Source organism: Megalopta genalis, chromosome 7, assembly GCF_051020955.1.
Source record: "Megalopta genalis isolate 19385.01 chromosome 7, iyMegGena1_principal, whole genome shotgun sequence".
Classification (NCBI taxonomy): Eukaryota; Metazoa; Arthropoda; class Insecta; order Hymenoptera; family Halictidae; genus Megalopta; species Megalopta genalis.
In genome coordinates this window covers 22,514,299-22,534,802 of record NC_135019.1, presented here as the reverse complement: position 1 = coordinate 22,534,802, position 20,504 = coordinate 22,514,299, and the positions used below count along the sequence as shown (strand labels likewise).

Genomic DNA, 20,504 nt, shown 5'->3' with positions numbered 1-20,504 from the left:
TCAAAAATAGCTTCCTTTCTGGCATTCGTTCATTGTTACGCAACACACTTCAATTATTTATTCATAGCAATCAACCATATTCGACGAAATCAAAAATGATTTAAAAAATACATTGACAAATTAATGAAATAAGATAAAACGAAATAGCAACAATCGTATTCGAGATAAATCGTTAAGGTAACGTGTATTACCAGAAAATTTAAGTGTGACGAAAGGACAAACAGAAAACACAGTTTTCACGCAAATATTTTTATCTTATCCTACAACGTTTCTACAGTATTTCAACGAGTCAAATACCTTTAGTTTAGTTGCTCACTTTATTGTTCGAAATACAAGTTGTAAAGTAGCGACACCTGTTAGAAAATTCAGTATACACTTAATAACGTAGGAGTTACAATAGACCCTTCAATCCTAAGGCGAATGGGAATTTTGAATTTGTTTTCAGATAGTACGTGCCCCTGCTGCAAAGAAAAATCATCTGTTACGAGGAATCAAAACATAATGGCTATCAAAAAAGAAATCTATCATTTATAAAAAGTAGTCTATCATTTATAATCGCTATTTCTAACTAAAACGTTCAAAAGGTTAAAGTCAAAGATTCATTTCAGAATCGTCCGGTTCTTTAAGAAATTTAGAGTCTACGATCAATATTCTACACTGAAATAACATAGAAATCGCTGTTACTGACATTTCCATGGTCATACATGTTATTTCTATTTCGTCGTTCAAACAATTGAAAACGTGCGAACGTATAAAATACTGAAACTGTAATTAGGGTTTGATTATTGATCATTTATGTCAACAGGTGCCAATGATTCAATCTATTCGATTAGAAATAAATAGCTTTGTACTAACGCATTAGATGGCGTAGCGTATCCCATAGGGATAACATCTGATCGGTCGCATTTTTTCTCATGAAGTAGGCCACCACCATTGCATCGGTCAGCCAAAAATCCACGAGGATTGCCGACCGATTCTGCATAATATCGCCAGGATCTACGATGATTGCAGTTTACTAGAATGAACAATAATAAAATCATTAGAATCGTTAATTTTGATCGACACCATTTATCAAAGCTGCCAACAGTTTGAAAAATTGTCGAATGCATCGATTTAAATAAATCTGCCAGTACAGTAGTGCACACTTAAGCGTCGACCTTTTTGCACACGTAACATTTTGACTGGCACGTCGACAATCTCAAAAATTGCATAAAATTTAAGCATTTTGTTTAATCAAATTAAAATTGAAGAGTTAAATAGTACGGCATCAATTACTTTTTAACATTCATGAGTTTTGCAGCTTCTAATAAAATTAGGAAGATATAAGAGATATAATACAGGTGACGCAGCAGTCAATTTGTTAAACGTACACTTCTATCCCCTCCAATTCTAGGAGGTTGGACTTCAGAGTGGGGTTCGGATATACCAAGTGAAACATCGGATATCGAACCCCACTGGTACACATCGAATACACTGTCCTCGCTACTATGCGCACGACAGTATAACAAAAATAAGGATCAAATTTACGAACTCTCCGAGCCTTTTGTGAGAGGCACAAGAGCACAACCAGGCTGTGGCCTGTGTCCTCCGTTAGGAAGGAAATCCACGTCGCCACTGTGCTGAAATTGGCCGAGGAGACCTTCATCAGTATGTATAATGACGACAAACGCAGCATCGCTTGCCCGTAAGTAGCTCCCAGTGTAGTACAAAGGACCAGCGGGATCCAAACCTATTAGAAAATATTTTGACACATTGAAGATGAAGTACGTTCCTGAAGCACCCAATCTTAACAAAAAAGTAACTTGTGCTAACAAAACTAAACTAAATCATAAATGTTGACGGATTGAAGGTAGCACTGAAAACTACAAGTATTCGTATCATCGTGTATGAATTCATCACAACATACCTGTTATTCTGGGAACCTTGAAGTTTGTATACAACCCTACAGATGCAGCAACTTGACCACCTAAGGAATGTCCAATTAAGTGAATATTATGGGGATTCAAGCCACTCGCTACCAGTGTATTCAGAGAATTGCCAATAGCACTAGCAACAGTCTTGACACGCTCCACGTCGATGATATAATTTCTGTTGTCTGCGATTTGTCTGAAGTCGATTGCGATTATGTTCTTCGTCGTATAATTGAGATAAGCTGCAACAAATATTACCAACGCATTTAAATGAGCTGAGATAATGGCAGAAACATATTTCGTAGCAAGAAGATACAGTTTATGGAATATACATATGTATAGTCCACTGAGAATTGAATCTAGTTCCAAATCTTCAATACTGGAAAAGTGAAAGATGAAACTGATCTTTTGTTCTTTCAAGTAGTTCTGGTTCTATCAGTAGTAAAAGAAACATACTCTTTTCAATAGTACCTCAATAGTTTTCAATGTTACAGCTATCTAACATTAAAATTGACTTGTGTGTGTTACATTATAAAAGTGATAGTAAAACCTAATTTATTGAATAATGTGCAATTAAAGTATCTTTACGATCTTCCAATAATTATGTAAATAATTAAATCTACTGTAAATTCTCCTTAATATTCTCACAACTTGCAATCAAAAATAAACTTAAACAATTCAGGTACGATTTTTCAAGACTTGTTAGTGGTGGTGTGTGTTAGGGGCGGGGGTCGAAAATGGGGGCAGTCGGCCAGCATGTCGATGTACATTAACAATTTACCTGTCGCTGGTAAAACAGTTGTGCTACGGCACAAACTTACGTTAACGGCCGCCGGTAAAATATGTGTATCATATAGAGTTCTAGAGTACTCGCAAAGAACGCGTCGCGTATTACCTGGCTCAAATAATCCTGGCTCCAAAGAAATCGAACGGCTCGAATGTAAGCGAGCAATTTAGACATTTCAAGCGGTTCATTTTATGACCGAGCGTCATGTGTGATCCGAATAACCTATTCTTCATGTACAATAAACATAATGTACTTAAAGGTCGATGATCATTGTCATAATCAAAACTTTGGGTCTTTGTATAAATTGGAATCTATTGTTTAAAGTGTTTTATATTGATATACATAATGATTTTTCAAATCTATCGTTTATGATGTGTTATTATTTGTTATAAATTCCATCCATAAATTCCATCTACAAAACGAAAGACTTGAAATGTATAAGCGGAATAATATTACGATTGTCCAATATTTTCTTAAATTTCGACTTCTCTTCTGAGTGATTTATAGAATATTTTATCGTGTGAACTCAAATAACTGGTTACATTTAAATATTAAAGTTTCACTACTTATTATTTATTTTGGCATTTAATTAATTTTAATTTAATTAAATTTATTTTGACATTAATTTTTCTTATTGTTCGTTCACCTGTAAACTGCAAAGGAAATATAGGATACGCTCCCGCTTATGAGATAATTGTATTGCTTGTATAATATTTGCTGTGCATTATTGGTTACATTATGTAAGGTACTTATCATTAATTTGTTTAAATTTGTACTATTATGAGACGTGAAGAAAATATAAATTTTTAAAAGAGAATGCTTTATCTTAAAATTGTTTTCTAAATAATGGATTGTTATCGATTCATAATTTTCATTTGCCTGTGATGTCCATTATATATCCGTTGTAAAAAACAAATACGTCCGAGGGAAGCATCACGATCGATCGCGATCACAGTAATGACTTCGGTTGAGAACTGTGGGACTCTTGAATGCATTGTTTATATGTATAATCATGAAGATAAGACGGCTTGAAACAATTCGAGTTACTCGATTTATTCGAGCCACTCGATTTTACCGAGTACTCGGCTTGACTCAAAAACCGAGTCCCGCTCTTCCAACAGACTTAATATCATGGCGCCGTTCGTTACCAATATCAGTCGTACAAACTACTAGTTATTTTCGATTCGACTGAGAACAAGTCCGAAATCGCAATTTACCTTAATTTCCTTAATCTTGCGTTAGGTACATGCATTTTTATTTAGTAAAACTAAATTCGGTGTAATAATCTATTTCGTGTTTATTTTGCTTATTATTTTTAATCCTTTCTTTAGAATGGAAAGCAAAACAGGTGAAAATATTTTTCATGACGGATATGTTGATAATTTGCCAGATATTCCAAACGATGTCAGAGATGAATCGAGTAATAGGGATGATAAAGTAAGTTCAGAAAACTTTTTCCAACAAGTGAAAGAATAACTCCGCCTCTTTCACTATTGAAGCAGTGAAACTGATAGTAAGGAAGAAAGAGATACTAACGACGAACGAACCATTTTTGAGATCAGGAAAACAGCGTATACCCGATAATAAAACTTCAATAGAAGATGTTATCGATTGTTTCTTGGGACATGATTTTTTTATTTTTGTCACTAATGAAACCAACAAAGATTACATTCAAACTCATCGCAATTATTAAACAATAAAAAATGTCAGCAAGTGGTATTATGTGACAGTCTCAGAATTGAAATAGTGGTTTGCTCTGGGTATAATTATGGGATTTATTAGAAAACCCGATATCGACTATTATTGGTAATTGCGACTGGAATTTTTTCTAAAACAATCGGCAGAAATACATTCCGGCAAAGATTACCACGTCTACATTTCTCAAATAACGACGATATTTCATGAAATGCAGATAGATTACACAAAGTTCGATATATAGTAGAATACTTTTCGTCAAAATTTAGATATAATTATAGTCCAGGGCAAAACATAAGTATTGATGAAGACAAGATACCGTGGCGCTGAAGATTGAATGATCTGTGATTCTACTACAGGATACATTTTAGGGTTCAAACTTCATTCAGGAGTCGGTTAACTGATTATTCTAATAAGTGGCATGATTAATATATGGATGATTTTTATAATAGTGCCCAATTGGCAAAAAAAATTGTACCAACGCAAAATAAAAGTTTGCGGTACTATACGAGTGCATAGGGGGCTACCTCAAAATTTAAACAAAGTTAAACTTAAAATGACTTGAAACAAGATTTGCACGGAAAGGAAAAATTTTAGTACAATTATGGAAAACAAATAAAAGGCGAGATATCAAAATGATCATAACCGTACATAACGCCAGTGTTGTAGAAACCGGAAAAATTGATAGAAAAACTGAGATCCTAAGAAAAAAAAACCAGAATGTATAATAGACTATAATCAATATATGAAGGAAATAGCGCTGACCAATTTATAAGCTATTATTCAATATACAAAAAAATAAAAAAGTGGACACAAAGATATTCCTCTATCTAATTAATTCTGCATTATTCAATGCTTTTCGAATATACCAACATTTAAATACAAATTCCGTTCAACAATATGGTTAAAAAGTAATAAGAATCCTACAACATCATATAGATTCAATCCAAAGATTTTCGGCCAGCCTAAAGCAACATGAATTAGTGGCAGAAGAATTAGAAGAAGGTATCGCGTATGCTATGCCAAAAAAAATCACAAAATTAGCCTCTTTTATGTGCAAATCTTATAAAGATTTATAAGATCTTATAAATCCGCTGCACGTTTGTACATAAAGGTTTATACATAATTTAAATTATAAGAACTGAAGAATTTATCTTTTACTTTGATATCGTCATTTTGTTTTTATTCTTGAAAATGATTTCTTTTTCCCTAGTTTTGTTTTATAACGTTAATTCAACATTTTTGTTTATAATTGTTAGAAATTCATTTGTAAAAATAAATATACGTCAGATTTTTTACGTTTATAAGGAATTTTCACTTTTTTTCTCCTTATGGTTGTTATAGTATTTAGTTCCCATTGTTATATTTATTGATTATTTTGTTCCTAGTTTAATTTTATAATTTTATGAAATATCTTTGTAATCGATTATACATTAAAAAAGATAATGAAATAAAAACTCTAAATAAATATATGTAAAGTTTACCTGACAATTAATTGCTAATTTAGAAACTATAATTTAATTATAATTTTGTTTATTTGTAAAATAGCAGTTTTATCCAGCAAAAAACATCGGCTTCCCATACAGGTTTTTCATAAAACCGCGTAGCAGTTAAAGTGTTAATACAAATACACAATAATGCTAGAGTAAAAACGACACCTTAACTATTTTTTTTTCTAATTTTTTATACATGAACATTTTTTTAACATATTTGTCAGATTCTTCCAATTAAAATTACATCAGGAATATTTGTCCAAACTATATCATGTTTGGTCTCATTTTAATCAGAAAACCATCAGCAATATGTTAAAAAAATGCAGTTTTAAAACATTACAATTAAAAAAATTATGATATTGTATTATAAGTTACTATTTTAGTTGCTGGAATACTGCGTCGGATCTTAGCAAAGGCGTAGGAATAACACATATGTATAGGAATAGAATAGGATAGAATAACACATATATATATGGGAATAGCACAGAAACAATCCCAGCAAGACCGTAACATAGACTACTAGGGAGAATTTACCGGATATCATGATTTACCTTGTACTATTAATGTGACACTTTCATGTTCCACGTTCTCTGTGTAGCCATGAATGTGAAACACTGTCTCCTCACGCAAATTTAATTCAGGAATCAGATTGGCTATTTGATTGATGTTAACATCGTTAAACGAGTGACCCCTGAAAAGATAGTAAACGTTTGTTCAAGTTAAAGATTACCAACAGTATTTATGTATAATTGATGTATAGTTAATCACCTGTAACAACGGAAGTAGATGGTCCCCGTGTTCACTGCTCCCTCAACAACATCTGTAAGAAATAAAAACTCCTTTAATATTTCTTAAAAATATATTTTAACGTAAACATATTTACATAATTATCTTATCAAAACAAAAAACACCCAGAGTATACCATTATTTAATAAAAAAATTTTATACCGTTTATAAAATGGTCTTGAATCAAATTTGTTGACTACTTTATTTGTCGATGCTTTAATGACTGTAAGTTACTTGAAATATTATTGTAAGATATAAAAGACTATAAACAATTGTTAAAGTGGCGATTTAATTGTGAAAATATTATTTTGTCTATCAGGGGGTCTGAAATAGGATGCCGTATGACAATTTAAATTTGCAGAACTCCCTGTCAGTATTTGTTACTTAGGGCTGTTGCCAAATGAAACACTGTTTATACAATTGTTTCAAATTATACTGCCTGTATTGGCCTGCAAAAAATATTAACTGTCGTGTTCTAATCAAATAAAATTTCATCTTGTAATTTTTACCACCTTTTTAAATATAATATTTCGTTTCTTGGAAGCAGAATGTAAGTATTGCAGCGCATTTAGGAAATCTCAATTAAGCTATTCTTACAATACTATATCTACTTCAAATCATTTTTCTGATATTTTCCTGTACATTTGAGGCACAGAAACGTACATTATGAAGTAACCACTACAATTTTATTGAACGTTGCAGAAAATTATGAGTATCGACAAAAGTGTTAAATAATAGTTACAATTTTTTGGGAACTTACGTCCGAGCGAAAGACTCATAAGTCCTAGAGCAAAATAGACACGAAAGCTTTCCATATTGGTAGAAATTGGACAATTTAGGTTCGCACCTTCCTACACAAGTTCTGCTACCTGTGCTCCTCGTCCATAGTATAATATAAACCTATTCTATAATATATGCAGTCCGTAATTTACGGGGTTGTGCTATCTGTTTAACACAAATTAGACATGTGCATCTACTTAGTAATATAATAACATGCACCGTCATTTGCACAGAATATCATTGTGAACTGTCCGCTGACTTTTAGAAATAGTAACGGCTTCTAACAGGAGATAAGATTAAGGAAAATGTAATAGGAAGAAGACTAGGAAAGGAAAAAAATGTTTTGAATTTGCTTTCATATAACATAAGCTCATTGGATGTCACGATCATCGATAAGTTCAACAATGTGGTACTAGCAAGCGTGATATTTTTTTTCACAAGTCGTATCACCTATTGCTCGATGTTGTATGTGCTATGTATGTTCTTATAAATCTTTTATTATTAAAAAATTATTGAATATTTCTTATCAAATATGTATTGCTATATGTCTTGCTATATGGTGAGAATTTAGCAAGAAGACACCCGCTTAAGATGTGTTAAAAGATCCCATAAAAATCGCCCAGGACAATATCGATACTCTTATAATAGCCAGAAACGGAAATTGTATTAGGTTGACAGAAAAGTAATTTAGGTATTTCAATGTGCAATAAAACTCAATTTTTTCTATACAAGAAATGAACTTTAATCAGTCAAATTTTTCCATTCTGTTCGATGACCTTTTGCCCTCTTTCTGGAAACTTCATGATTCCGCCTCCATAAAACTTCCAATCCTTATCAGTAAAAAACTCAGTCAAGTGCGATTTAAAGCTATCGTTATTATTGAAATTTTTTACCATCTAAAAAGTTTTGTAAACTTCGAAATAAATGATGATCCGTTGGTGCAAGGTCGGAGCTATATGGACGATGCGACATCACTTCCCAACCAAGCTTTAATAATTTTGTACGTGTTGCTAAAGATGTATGATGCCTCGCATTGTCATGGTAGAACACGATTCATTTGCGATTTACCAACTCTGGCATTTTCACTTAAATTGCTTCCTCCAATTTTATAAATTGTTGACAGTAAACAACTGAATTGATCATTTGGTTGGAAGAGCTTGGAGCTTGGAAGCAGCTCAAAATACACAACACCTTTATAAACCCACTAAATTGAGAACATGATCTTTTTCTGATGCAATTCAGCTTTTGATATGGTTTATGCTGGTTCATCACGCTTGGACTATGACCTTTTTCGATTAATGTTATTGTAAACGATCCATTTTTCATCACCAGTGATAATTCATTTTAAAAAAGGGTTGATTGCATTACGTTTAAAATGCGTATCGCATTGTCTTAAGTGAGTTTCTTTCAATTCATGCAAAATCCAAACATCGAGCTTCTTAACAAGTCCAAGAGATCTTATGTGATATTCAATTGTTGTGTGTGGTACATTTAATCTTTTTGCAATCTCTCGTACAGTTATATGACGATTCGATTCAATTATGGCATTGATTTTGTCATCTTCAACGGTAGAAAGTCGTTCAGAACGTTGATTATCTTTAAGTGAAAAACCTTCAGAACGATATTTTTTGAACCAATTCTGACACGTGTGTTCTGTTAAGCAATCTACGCTATAAACTTCACATATCTCTTTGTGAGCCTCGGCCGCTTTGTCTTGCCTTTATAAAAATAAAAAGTAATATAATATTAATAATATGTCGAAAATGTTCATTTTTGCACTCCATGTTAAAATTAACAGCAAACTATTAGTTGTAAACAAAACAACACGGAATTTGTTTATATAATAACCTAAACGTGTCAACTACCAAAGCTGAAGACAAAAAAATTATAACCTTAACAAAAGAATGACAATGCAAACATAACGCTATCTACATCGAAGTACATTATCATTTTGTCAATGAAAATTATATAAATGAAAATGTTGATATAATTAAATTAAATTCTGAAGATAATGTAGCCGACATCTTGATATTTTTATGCGGTGTGCACAGTGAAGATTAACGATAAGATACTCGTCGAAATACGTAAATGATATGTTAATTTAAATAATTCCGTGTTCGAACAAAATTCAACGAATAATTCACAAAGCTATTTTATTGATAAATAATCCCGTTGAAGGACGTAAAGGATTTGTTTGTTTCAGAAATGTGAAAAATATTATTAATAAGAAACTCACACATTTAGCTGTAAATTCATTTCATGATCGCAAATATGTGTCAGGAGAATAGTGCATTGATCCTACACAGTGTATGATGAACTGCACAGCAGATCTGTATATGACGGTGACGAACAGAAAGATATCTCCGGGCAGGCTATTCTAACGTTCACTTTCACTGCACTTTGCGAATTAATCGTTAAATTCTGTTGGGACACGGAATTATTTAAATTACAATGTCATTTATGTACTTCGCGATGGAGTTACTCATTGTTAATTTTCACTGTGTGCACCGCATAAAAATTTCATATGTTACTTATGAAGTGTCATGCACGTCAGAAAATTAATACGACTGTCACAATTAAACTACTTATTATTTCGGGTCCGAAAAATTACTAAATATTCTTCAGACATTCTGAAATAAGGACGAACAGCATTTTTCGTAAAATTGTCATTGTCACGTAGTAAAAAAGATTCGAAAAGTTCACGCTCTGTGACTTGTACATTGATTCGAACGTGGCCTGAAGCCCCCCTCCTTCGCCCCGCGGTCGAAGCACGTTGCACTCAATCGATCGACAACATTATAGTTCGCGCGCTTGCCTCTCATTGATTACTGATTGATGGTCTCAGGTACCTCCCATTTCCGGCTGTTAACATAATTATAGGACACCCTGTATAGGTAACAACAAATTAGTCGCAGGCTCTGCGATAACAGCAGAAACTCTTGAAAATATTTCTTGTTCCCTAATAATAAGATTGCGCAATTCCACTGATTGTAACGGGCAGCAGTTCAACATCGCTTAAAATAAAATTTATTTTGTTCATATCTCAATAACTATGTATTTTAAACCCTATTTGGAGTAATACTTTTTTATGTACAATTCAGCGCTTTATCCGGATTCGGAAGAAATATTAACTATTCCATTTAAAAAATTGAAAGTAACCTCCATATCTCTTAATAAAAAAAGCACTCATATCATAATTTTAAAGCAGTGAGGAAAGTTAGCTTTTAGGCATCGTAGAGTTATTTTCTTCCTTAACTGCTTCGCTCTCTCTCTGACATGTTATGTCGCAACACCGATAATGTTCGACGTTATCCAGCGTCGCAATACTTTACGAGCTTTAATTGGGACAAGAGTTTGGTTCCATTAACATAAAATATAAAATCAAGTTACTAAGAGTCACACAGACGGAGCAAAAAACAGAAGCACGTGTTTACTCGTCTGCAACACCTCACGAACGGTATTGCGTCGCGAGATATCTCGTCGATACGTGCAGTATCGGTGCCGCGACGTAGCACATCTATGGGAATGAAGCGGTTGAGCAGATGTATATTTCTTATTTACATACATATATGATAGATGAGCACACGTTCCAAATGTCATTTCATATTATATATCTGTACTGTGTGTGTAATAATACCTATCATATATTTTGAGATATTTAACGTGTTACAACCGCCTCCGTGTTACATCTCACCTTTATGTTACTTAATGTTGTAGAATTCTAATTTTATCAACAAAAGCTTCCATTCTCGCATTCATTCATTGTTACACAACACACTTTAATTATTTAATCCTTGCAATCAGCCGTATTCGACAAAATGGAAAATGATTTGAAAAATCATTGACAAATCGTCGTTAATGTAAAGTAAGATAAAACAAAATAGTTACAATCGTATTCGAAATAAATCGTTAAGATAGCGTATATTATTACAAAATATAAATGTGTGACAAAAGGGCAAAAAGAAACCGCTGTTTTTACGCAAATATTTTTATCTTATCCTACAAGTATTCTACATTTTTATCTTATTCTACAGTATTTTAACGTGTCAAGTACCTTTAGTTTTGCCGTTCATTTTATTGTTTGAAATACAAGTTGTAAAGTATACACTCCAGTTAGAAAATTCAATATAGTCCCTTCAATCCTAAGGCGAACGGGGATTTTGAATTTGTCTTGAGGTAATACAAGCCCCTACTGCAAAGAAAAATCATCTGTTACGAGCAATCAAAACACAGGGTGTCCCGAAAATGTCTCGCAATCCAGAAATGGGAGGTTCCTGAGGTCATTTGAAGTAATTTTTTCCTTAGCGAAAATGCAATCTACGACTTCGTTTAAAAGATATTAACGAAAAACATTGACCAATAAGAGGCAAGATTAGCTGGTGCGAGGCTTCCTAGCGAACGAGCGCACAAAGCCCAGTTCCCTTCATTGCATCGACCGTCTCGCGCCAGCTCTCTCATTGGTTGCTGTTTTTCATTAATAACTCGTAAATAAAGCAGCGAATTGCATTTTCGCTAAGAAAAAAGTTACTTCGAATGACCTTAGGAACCCGCCATTTCCGGATTTCGAGACATTTTTGGGACACCCTGCATAATAGCTATCGAAAAAGAAATCCATCATCTATAAAAAGTAGTCTATCATTTATAATCACTATTTCTAACTAAAAAGTTCAAAAGTCAACATTTCTGAAATGTTTGATACTTATAAAAATTTAGACTCTACGATCAATATTCTATACTGAAATAACGGAGAAATCTCTGTTACTGATATTTTCTGAATATTTCTGTCATAAATGTCATTTCTAGTCCGTTGTTCAAACAATAGAAAACGTGGGAACGTTTAAAATACTGAAACTGAAATAATGGTTCATTATTGATCGTTTATGTTAACAGGTGCCGATGATTCGATCTATAAGATTTGAAACAAATAGCTTTGCACTAACGCATTAGATGGCGTAGCGTATCCCATAGGGATTACATCTGATCGGTCACATTTTTTCTCATTAAATAGAACTCCACCGCTGCATCGGTCAGCCAAGAATCCACGAGGATTACCGACCGATTCTGCGTAGAACCGCCAGGATCTATGATGATTGCAGTTTACTAGAATGAACAATAATAAAATTATTAAACAAATCGTTAATTATGATCGACGCCATTTATCAAAGCTGCCAACAGTTTGAAAAACTTTCGAAACCATCAATTTAAATAAATCTACCAATACAGTACAGCACACATGAGCATCATTCCTTTTGATCACGTAACATTTTTACTGTCACGTAACAATCTTAAAAATTGCATAAAATGTAATCGCTTTGTTTAATTAAATTAAAACTGAGAAGTTAAATGGTACGGCATGAATTATTTCTTTAACATTCATGAATTTTGATGTTTGTAATAAAATTTGGAAGATATAAGAGATATAATATGGTTGATACAGCAGTCAATTTGTTAAAGGTACGCTTCTATCCCCTTCAATTCTAGGACGTTGGACTTCAGAGTGGGGTTCGGATATACAAAGTGAAACATCGGATATCGAGACATCGTAGAATACATTGTCTTCACTACAGTGCGCAATACGACATTACAAAAGTAAGAGTTAACCAAATTTACAAACCTTCAGGGTCATGTGTGAAAGGCAGAACAGAACAGCCAGGCTGTGGCCTGTGTCCCCCGTTAGGGAGAAAATCCACGTCGCCACTGTTATAAGGTTGACCGACGGCACCTTCATCAGTATGTATAATGTCGACAAATGCAGCATCGCTTGCCCGTAAGTATCTCCCAGTGTAGAACAAAGGACCAGCGGGATCCAAACCTGTTAGAAAATATTTTGACACATTGAAGATAAAGTAGGTTCATCAAGCACTCAATCTTAACAAGAAAGTAACTTGTGCTAACAAATCATTAAATCATAAACGTTGACGGATTGAAGGTAGCACTGAAAACTACAAGTATTCGTATCATCGTGTACGAAGTTATCACAACATACCTGTTATTCTAGCAACAGTGAAATTTGTATGGGACCCTACGAATGCAGCAACTTGACCACCTAAGGAATGTCCAATTATGTGAATATTATTGGGGTTCAAGCCCCTCGCTACCAGTATATCCAGTGCATTGGCAATAGCACTACCAGCATCATTGACATGCTCCACGTCGACGAAGTAATTTTCGTTGTCTGCGAGTTGTCTGTAGTCGATTGCGATTATATTCTTCGTCGTATAATTGAGATAAGCTGCAACAAATATTACCAACGTAATTAAAACGAACTGAGATAATGGCAGAAACATGTTTCGTAGCAAGAAGATACAGTTTGTTGAAACTATAGTCCACAGAGAATTGAATCATATTCCAAAATCTTCATTGCTGGGAAAGTGAAAGATATGCACTGATCTTTTGTTCTTTCAAGTGATCTTTCAATAGTATTAATGCAAATATATAATAATGCTAGAATGAAAGCGATACCTCCCGAACGTACCTTTTACTATTATTGTGACACTTTCATGTTCCACATTCTCTGTGTAGCCATGAATGTGAAACACTGTCTGCTCGCGCAAATTCAATTGAGGAATCAGATTGCCTATTTGTTTGATGTTAACATCGTTAAACGAGGCACCCCTGAAAAAATAGTAAGTATCTGTTCAAGTTAAAGATTACCAACAGTATTTAAGTGTAATTGTCAATCACTTATAACAACGGAAGAAAATAGTCCCTGTGTCTACTGCTCCCTCAGCAACATCTGCGAAAAATCAAAATACCTTCAACATTCCTTAAAAACATATTTTAATATAAACATATTTACATAATTATCTTATCAAACCGGAAAATACCTAGAGCCTGATAGTTCGATACTTTAACAACTATAAGTTACGTAAATATTATCGCAAAATATAAAAAACTATAAACAATTGACGAAGTGGTGATTTAAGCGTCAAAACATTATTTTGTCTATCAGAGAGTGACAGTTCAAATTTTCAGAACTTCCTGTCAGTATTTGTTACTTAGAGCTGTTGCCAAATTTATTTCAAATTATACTGCTTGTATTGACCTGCATAAAAATATTAGCTGTTGTGTTCTAATCAAATAAAATTTCATCTTGCAATTTTTGCCACCTTTTTAAATATAATATTTTATTTCTTGGAACAAAGTGGAAATATTGTAGGGCACTTAGGAAATCTCAATTAAGTTATCCTTATATTATTATACCTACTTCAAAACATTTTGTTGATGTTTTCGTGAACAAATAACAAAATTTTCTACGCTCTAGAATAAATGTAGTGAATGGAATTACATTTCGGGCACAAAAATATGCAGTATAAAGTAACCACTACAATATTATTAAACGTCACAGAACATTATGAATAGTGACAAAAGGGTTAAATAATGATAATGTTAAATAAAATTTTGTAGAAACTTACGTCCAAGTGAAAGACTAACTATTCCTAGAACAAGCCATACTCGAAAGCTCTCCATATTGGTCAAAAATGGACGAATTAGGTTTGCACCTTCTTACAGTAGTTCTGCCACTTCTGCTTCTTGTCAATGGTATAATATAAACCCATTGCATAATTTATGAAGTATGTGATTAATGTTGTGGCACTATCTGTTCCACACGAATTAGACATTTACATCTACTTAGCAACATAATAACACGTGTGGTTATTTTGACCGGATGTCATTGTGAACTGTTCGCTAAATTTTCTAAGTGGTTACTCTAATTCTAATCGTAAAATAAGATTAAAGAAAGTATAATAGGAAGAAAATTAGGATAGGTGAAAAACATTGATTTTATATTTAATGTGTGTTACAGTTCAACAATATGGTACTAGCAAACCTGAGGTTTCTTCTTCAAAAGGGTAGCGAAAATAATGTATACTTAATATCAGTATAATAATATTTGATGAAGAACAAATATTCATCGTAATAAGGAAATAAAGGCTTTCAGTATATTGTGAATAATTTAACATGAGTTTAAAAATTTTCAATATTCAACTACTTACTTTATTCATTAAAACGCAAACCGTGAATTTAAACAAATATATTTTTAAGGTAATATCTTCGAGATGATAGTTATCATTGTTCCCTGCAGTATTTTAGCGAAAAGACTACTGGGTTTGTGTTCAGGCAGTAAGTGCTCGTGCTAGAAACAAAAGTAATTATATTTGTATATACACGAAAAAAAAATAGAAAGAAATGTGCAGTTTGAATTGTATTATTATATGTACACGGGAATACTACAAAATGCAATGTCATAATCAATTAACATCATTAACACTGCAAATATTTTTTTATAATAGATTAATGCACTAAGTTACTCCTAACTAGTACTCAAAACCTAAATTTTTCTTTCTCAAGATACACGGTGATTGCAAAATAGGCATAGGTTCAAATTAGGAAATCCTCCCTAATTTAAAAATGGTTTCCGTATCGAATTTGATAAATAAATAAATTTTGAATGGAAACTAGGTCCAGTCCTAATGCAATAAACAAAATAAACACATTTTGGTTGCAAACCTTGGAGTTACATAAGAGAAAATCTTGTGCAGAAATTATTTTAATTAAAACGGATTAAAATGATTTAATTAAAACGCATCCGTTGATGTAACAAAACTCATAGTAAATAACTAATTAGTCGCAAATTCAATTTTTGAAATCAAAGAGGTGCAGATTTTGTAAGACATGAGAATATGCTGCCGTAGTAATAGTTGCATGTAATAACCAGGATAATTGTTGTTCCATCCTTGAACGGAATTTTCGTGCTGCATCCGCCTAACTATCTCCGGGCCGAATTACCTTTTCCTTTTATCCCTAAAAAACACTTAATCTTCGGCTCAGCGAGACAAATTGACAGTCCTTCAACGAACGACGTGCAATCGACAAAATATCACGTTCGTTAGGTTTTCAATTTCGTAGAGCCATAGCCTTCTTCCTTGCAATTTCTAAGTTTATGATTTTTCGAGCCATCTTCTTTCCGACAATAAAGCCATTTCTGCACTTTTGAATAATGCACACCTTCATCGGCAGCATTTTTTATGACAGAATCGCTAGCACGCACCGCTTTGGTCGCCCGTCCAGGGTTTCTTGCTACCTGCGGCACCTACTCACTTTACACCCCCTTCCATCGCATCACTGGCCTACGAATTTCGAGTCTTCTGTCCACGAAACAGTATAAAAACTCGAAACCGATTCTTCTCTACATAAGTTGTCACTTGTCAGTTCATCGTCATTTAGTCTTTAGTCATTCGTTGGTCATCGATCAGTCAGTATCAGTTCAACTCAATTCATTCTAAACCAAGTATAATTAATCACCCCAGTGTTAAAACCATTCAACATCAACCTATCATCCGTATCACTCGAAAGAGTCATACGGAATCGCGGAGACTCGGTGTCATACAAATTTGAATCGGAGACTTACGACCTTCGTAGATCTAGCAGTTTCACTGTTCGATCTCACCAAAAAAAACGTGTAAAAACAATTGTTCTAAATAACCTTACGTGCAATATTATCATAATTAATTCATTTTACTTCGTTCATGCTCAATTACTTTATTTCCAATTTAGTTCCTTGTCGCTGTTATTGTCACATACAATTTATAGATAGCCTTATTGTTCAAAGATTTTTAAATGTATTTGATAGCCAAATAATGAAAAATTCTATGAAAAAATCATTCGACAAGGAAACGAATCGCTACCCAATCTTTTTGTTCGTAATCTACAGCGTGAAAAATTTAACCCTTTGCACTCGAATGGTGACTCCGAGGCACCGCTAAAATTGTTGTATCACGTTCCAAGATGATTTTTATATTAACAAAGTTTAAATTTAAGAAATTGTTAAAAGCGTTATTGTTGTACCAGTCGCCACAAGATTCAATTTTCATATGCATAAAATGCACTTTGTCATATAAAATGGAAATACTATAAGTCAGAGAAATTATTTTAGATTCACGGTTAAAATGAGGCTTCGAGTGGAAAGGGTTAAAATATTTAAATGAAGATTGATCGAGAAGTAAATATCCATTTGATAGGCGAACAGGCAATCAAAGACTGTACAGATAAATTTACAGATATTAAATATAAAATATTTAAATAAAATAAATACAAAATAAACTTTAAATGACATTTTCCATTATATCGTAAAAATCTATTTGATTGACAACATACAATCTAAAATAAAAAAATAAAAATTTATTCCTACATATAATTTGAAATGTATCACACTGGATAGAAAAAAAATTGAAGACTCTATAATATTTAATAAGAAATCAAAATAAAAATAAAATGGCAATGAAATAATTGATTATTGTCATTATAAAAGGAATACTTAAGTAACTTAAATGTTTGGTAGTGGTTTATACAATCAAAAGATTTATCAGATCATATTTATTTATCAGGCATTCTGTTTAAAATTATTACAGACTGTGACAGTTTCAGATTAGTCCTCAATAAACAGAACATTAATCCACGAATATCCCGTTCAGCAATGTATTTACAAAATTATGATTGTATCATTAAACATCACAGTGGAAGTAAAATGGAACATGTTGATGCACTGAGTCGATACAATGCGATATTATTGGGTTGGCAACTAAGTAATTACCGATTTCAGTTATAGATGTCTCTCACTCCCATTTTTATGATATCTCCGTAAATGTTATATTATAAAATTATTATTATTATTATTATTATGTTATTTTTTATTATCCGTGAATGTTAGCAACTGGACAAATTGAATGCCGCGGTCAAGGAAAAGCGACCAGAATTAGTCAATCGCAAAGGTGTCATTTTCCACCAGGACAATGCTAGGCCGCACACATCTTTGTTCACTCGGCAAAAATTGATGAATATTGGTTGGGAATTGATGTTACACCCACCATATAGCCCTGATCTCGCGTCATCGGATTACCACTTATTTCGATTCCTGGACAACTCCCTTCGTGGTGAAACTTTTAATGATGATGACGCTGTAAAGTCTCACTTAACTCAGTTTTTGGCCGAAAAGGATCAGACTTTCTACGAGCGTGGAATTTTCAAGTTGTCAGAGAGATGGCAAAAGGTCATCGAACAAAATGGAAAATACATTACAGATTAAACTTCATTCCAAGTAAAAAAATTTTTTATTTCATTGAACAAATCGGCAATTAGTTGCCAACCCAATAGTATTGAAACCTAATACTTTAGAAGAAACGCTGCCAATTAAAAAACATCAAGACCATACGATTCGTGGATTAAGAAATAGATTGGGAACAAGCGAGGAAAAACATTATGAATTAAGGAACGGTTTAGTTTATAGGAATATTGATAATAATAAATTGTTCATTTACGTACCCGCTTGTTCAGAAAATAATATTATTAGGCTAAGTTATGACAATTTGGGGCATGTAGGTATTGATAAAGTCATCGATGATATAAGACAGGTATACTGGTTTCGGCAAATACAAAAATGAAGTGAAATGTATTGAATTTTCGCCAATTAGTGCTAAACAGCAATTTAACCTAAAGGTGATCTACCATTTCAAACAATTCACGTGGACTATTACGGTCCCCTAGAAAAATGTGGAAAAGGTTTTAATTATATTTTGGCAGTAGTGGATGGCAAATTCGTTAGACTGTTGTTGTTAGACTGCTTGTAAATCGACGAAATCTTTAGAGAATATAGTAAACCAAAGCGGCTAATTTGTGACCGAGGTACGTCATTTACATCAAATTTATTTGAGGAGTTTTTAGCGTGTAATGAGATAGAGCAAATATTAATCACGGTACCTACTCCGCGTGCGAATGGTCAGGTTGAGCGTTTCAATAGGGTTATAACGCCAATGTTAGCAAAACTTACGGTGTCTCTAGGCAAATGGAATCGAATTGTGAATTCAGTTGAATTTGCCATTAACAACACTGTTTGTTAGTCAGCCGGAAAGTGCCCATCCCAATTATTGTTTGGGGGAAAAGGGACGGTATCGGATAATTTGCGAGAAACGTTAAGTGTATTACATAATAATACAATAAACTTATAGATTAAACGCCAGGAAGCGGTTGAAAAAATTTTGAAAACTCAACAAGAGAATGAACGCGCGTATGATAAACGACACAAAAATCCAACTACGTTGATACGTAGTACTTAATAGTAGATAATTATGTAGTAATTCGCAACACGGATACTATATCAGGTATAAATAAAAAACTGTTACCTAAATTTAAGGGCCCGTATGAATTTGAAAAGATATTGGATACAGTCAGATATATTTTAACGAATGTAGGGGAATTTCAAGTTTCTCCTATACCTTATACAGGGGTTGTTGGACCAGACCAAATTAAACATTAGGCCTGGTCGGTTGAAAACTAAAACTGAAACTGAAACGAAAGCGCATTGTGAATAAGTTTGAGTTTGTGTGTATTTGTTGCATTCCGTAAGTTTTCTTGTATTATTTCTTACTTATGTTTTGTGCATTTTGTATGATACGAATTGTATTTTTTATTCTAAGATTTAACTCTTGGAAATAAAGTTGGGATTCTTTGGTAATCGAGGACGCGCGGTCACTATGGTCAGAATTGGCCGAATTGTAAACTGCGCTGCGTCGTGTCAGCTGTGGAATGCAATCGATAAGGAGATTGTTTAATATATTACGATGTTCATTCGATTTGACAAAAGGCGAACCGATGTTGAAACAGTTCACACCGAGCCTTTATCAAATAAACACGTTTAAAACTTCGACTCATAATAAATATACCGATTTATAAATAAATGTCAAATAATAAATTTCCTATAGGAGCGAAGCGGTTAAACAAATGTATATTTCGTATTTACATAAATATGATAGATGAATGTGTTCCAAATGTCATTTAATATTACATATATCTGAACTGTGTAATAATATCTATCATATATTTTGAGATATTTAATGTATTACAACCGCCTCCATGTTACAACACCATCAGCAATTATTTGATTAAGTACACCTTATCTCACCTTTATGTTACTTAACGATGTAGAATTCTAGTTTTATCAACAAAAGCTTCTATTCTTGCATACATTCATTGTTACACAACACACTTTAATTATTT

General features: G+C 33.1%; 3 protein-coding genes across 8 annotated transcripts in view; 1 reads left to right on the top strand and 2 right to left on the bottom strand.

Moving 5' to 3' along the window:
- The window catches only part of LOC143259846 (RYamide receptor), a 284,265-nt gene that overhangs the window by 201,791 nt on the left and 61,970 nt on the right, over positions 1 to 20,504 (top strand). The gene's annotated exons all lie outside the window — the stretch shown is intronic.
- LOC117225244 (pancreatic triacylglycerol lipase) lies at positions 299 to 7,553 on the bottom strand. Its single transcript, XM_033478616.2, has 7 exons — positions 7,432 to 7,553; positions 6,654 to 6,705; positions 6,437 to 6,576; positions 1,907 to 2,152; positions 1,532 to 1,729; positions 856 to 1,015; positions 299 to 461 (listed from the first exon to the last, which is right to left on the bottom strand). Exons 1-7 carry the CDS (start codon positions 7,484 to 7,486, stop codon positions 392 to 394), a joined length of 921 nt encoding a protein of 306 aa, XP_033334507.2. The 5' UTR covers positions 7,487 to 7,553; the 3' UTR covers positions 299 to 391.
- LOC117225243 (pancreatic triacylglycerol lipase) lies at positions 11,507 to 14,986 on the bottom strand. Its single transcript, XM_033478615.2, has 7 exons — positions 14,867 to 14,986; positions 14,136 to 14,187; positions 13,927 to 14,066; positions 13,438 to 13,683; positions 13,066 to 13,263; positions 12,392 to 12,551; positions 11,507 to 11,643 (listed from the first exon to the last, which is right to left on the bottom strand). The coding sequence occupies exons 1-7, from the start codon at positions 14,919 to 14,921 to the stop codon at positions 11,574 to 11,576; spliced, it is 921 nt and encodes a 306-aa protein (XP_033334506.2). The 5' UTR covers positions 14,922 to 14,986; the 3' UTR covers positions 11,507 to 11,573.

Coding starts and splice junctions, on each gene's coding strand:
- LOC117225243 (XM_033478615.2), bottom strand. CDS start 14,921: ATGGAGAGCTTTCGAGTATGGCTTGTTCTAGGAATAGTTAGTCTTTCA. Junction 13,264..13,437: donor CACTGTTGCTAGAATAACAG/GTATGTTGTGAT, acceptor ATTTTCTAACAG/GTTTGGATCCCGCTGGTCCT. Junction 12,552..13,065: donor TTTCACACATGACCCTGAAG/GTTTGTAAATTT, acceptor TGTTCATTCTAG/TAAACTGCAATCATCATAGA.
- LOC117225244 (XM_033478616.2), bottom strand. CDS start 7,486: ATGGAAAGCTTTCGTGTCTATTTTGCTCTAGGACTTATGAGTCTTTCG. Junction 2,153..6,436: donor TGTCACATTAATAGTACAAG/GTAAATCATGAT, acceptor TATTTGTTGCAG/CTTATCTCAATTATACGACG. Junction 1,016..1,531: donor TCTCACAAAAGGCTCGGAGA/GTTCGTAAATTT, acceptor TGTTCATTCTAG/TAAACTGCAATCATCGTAGA.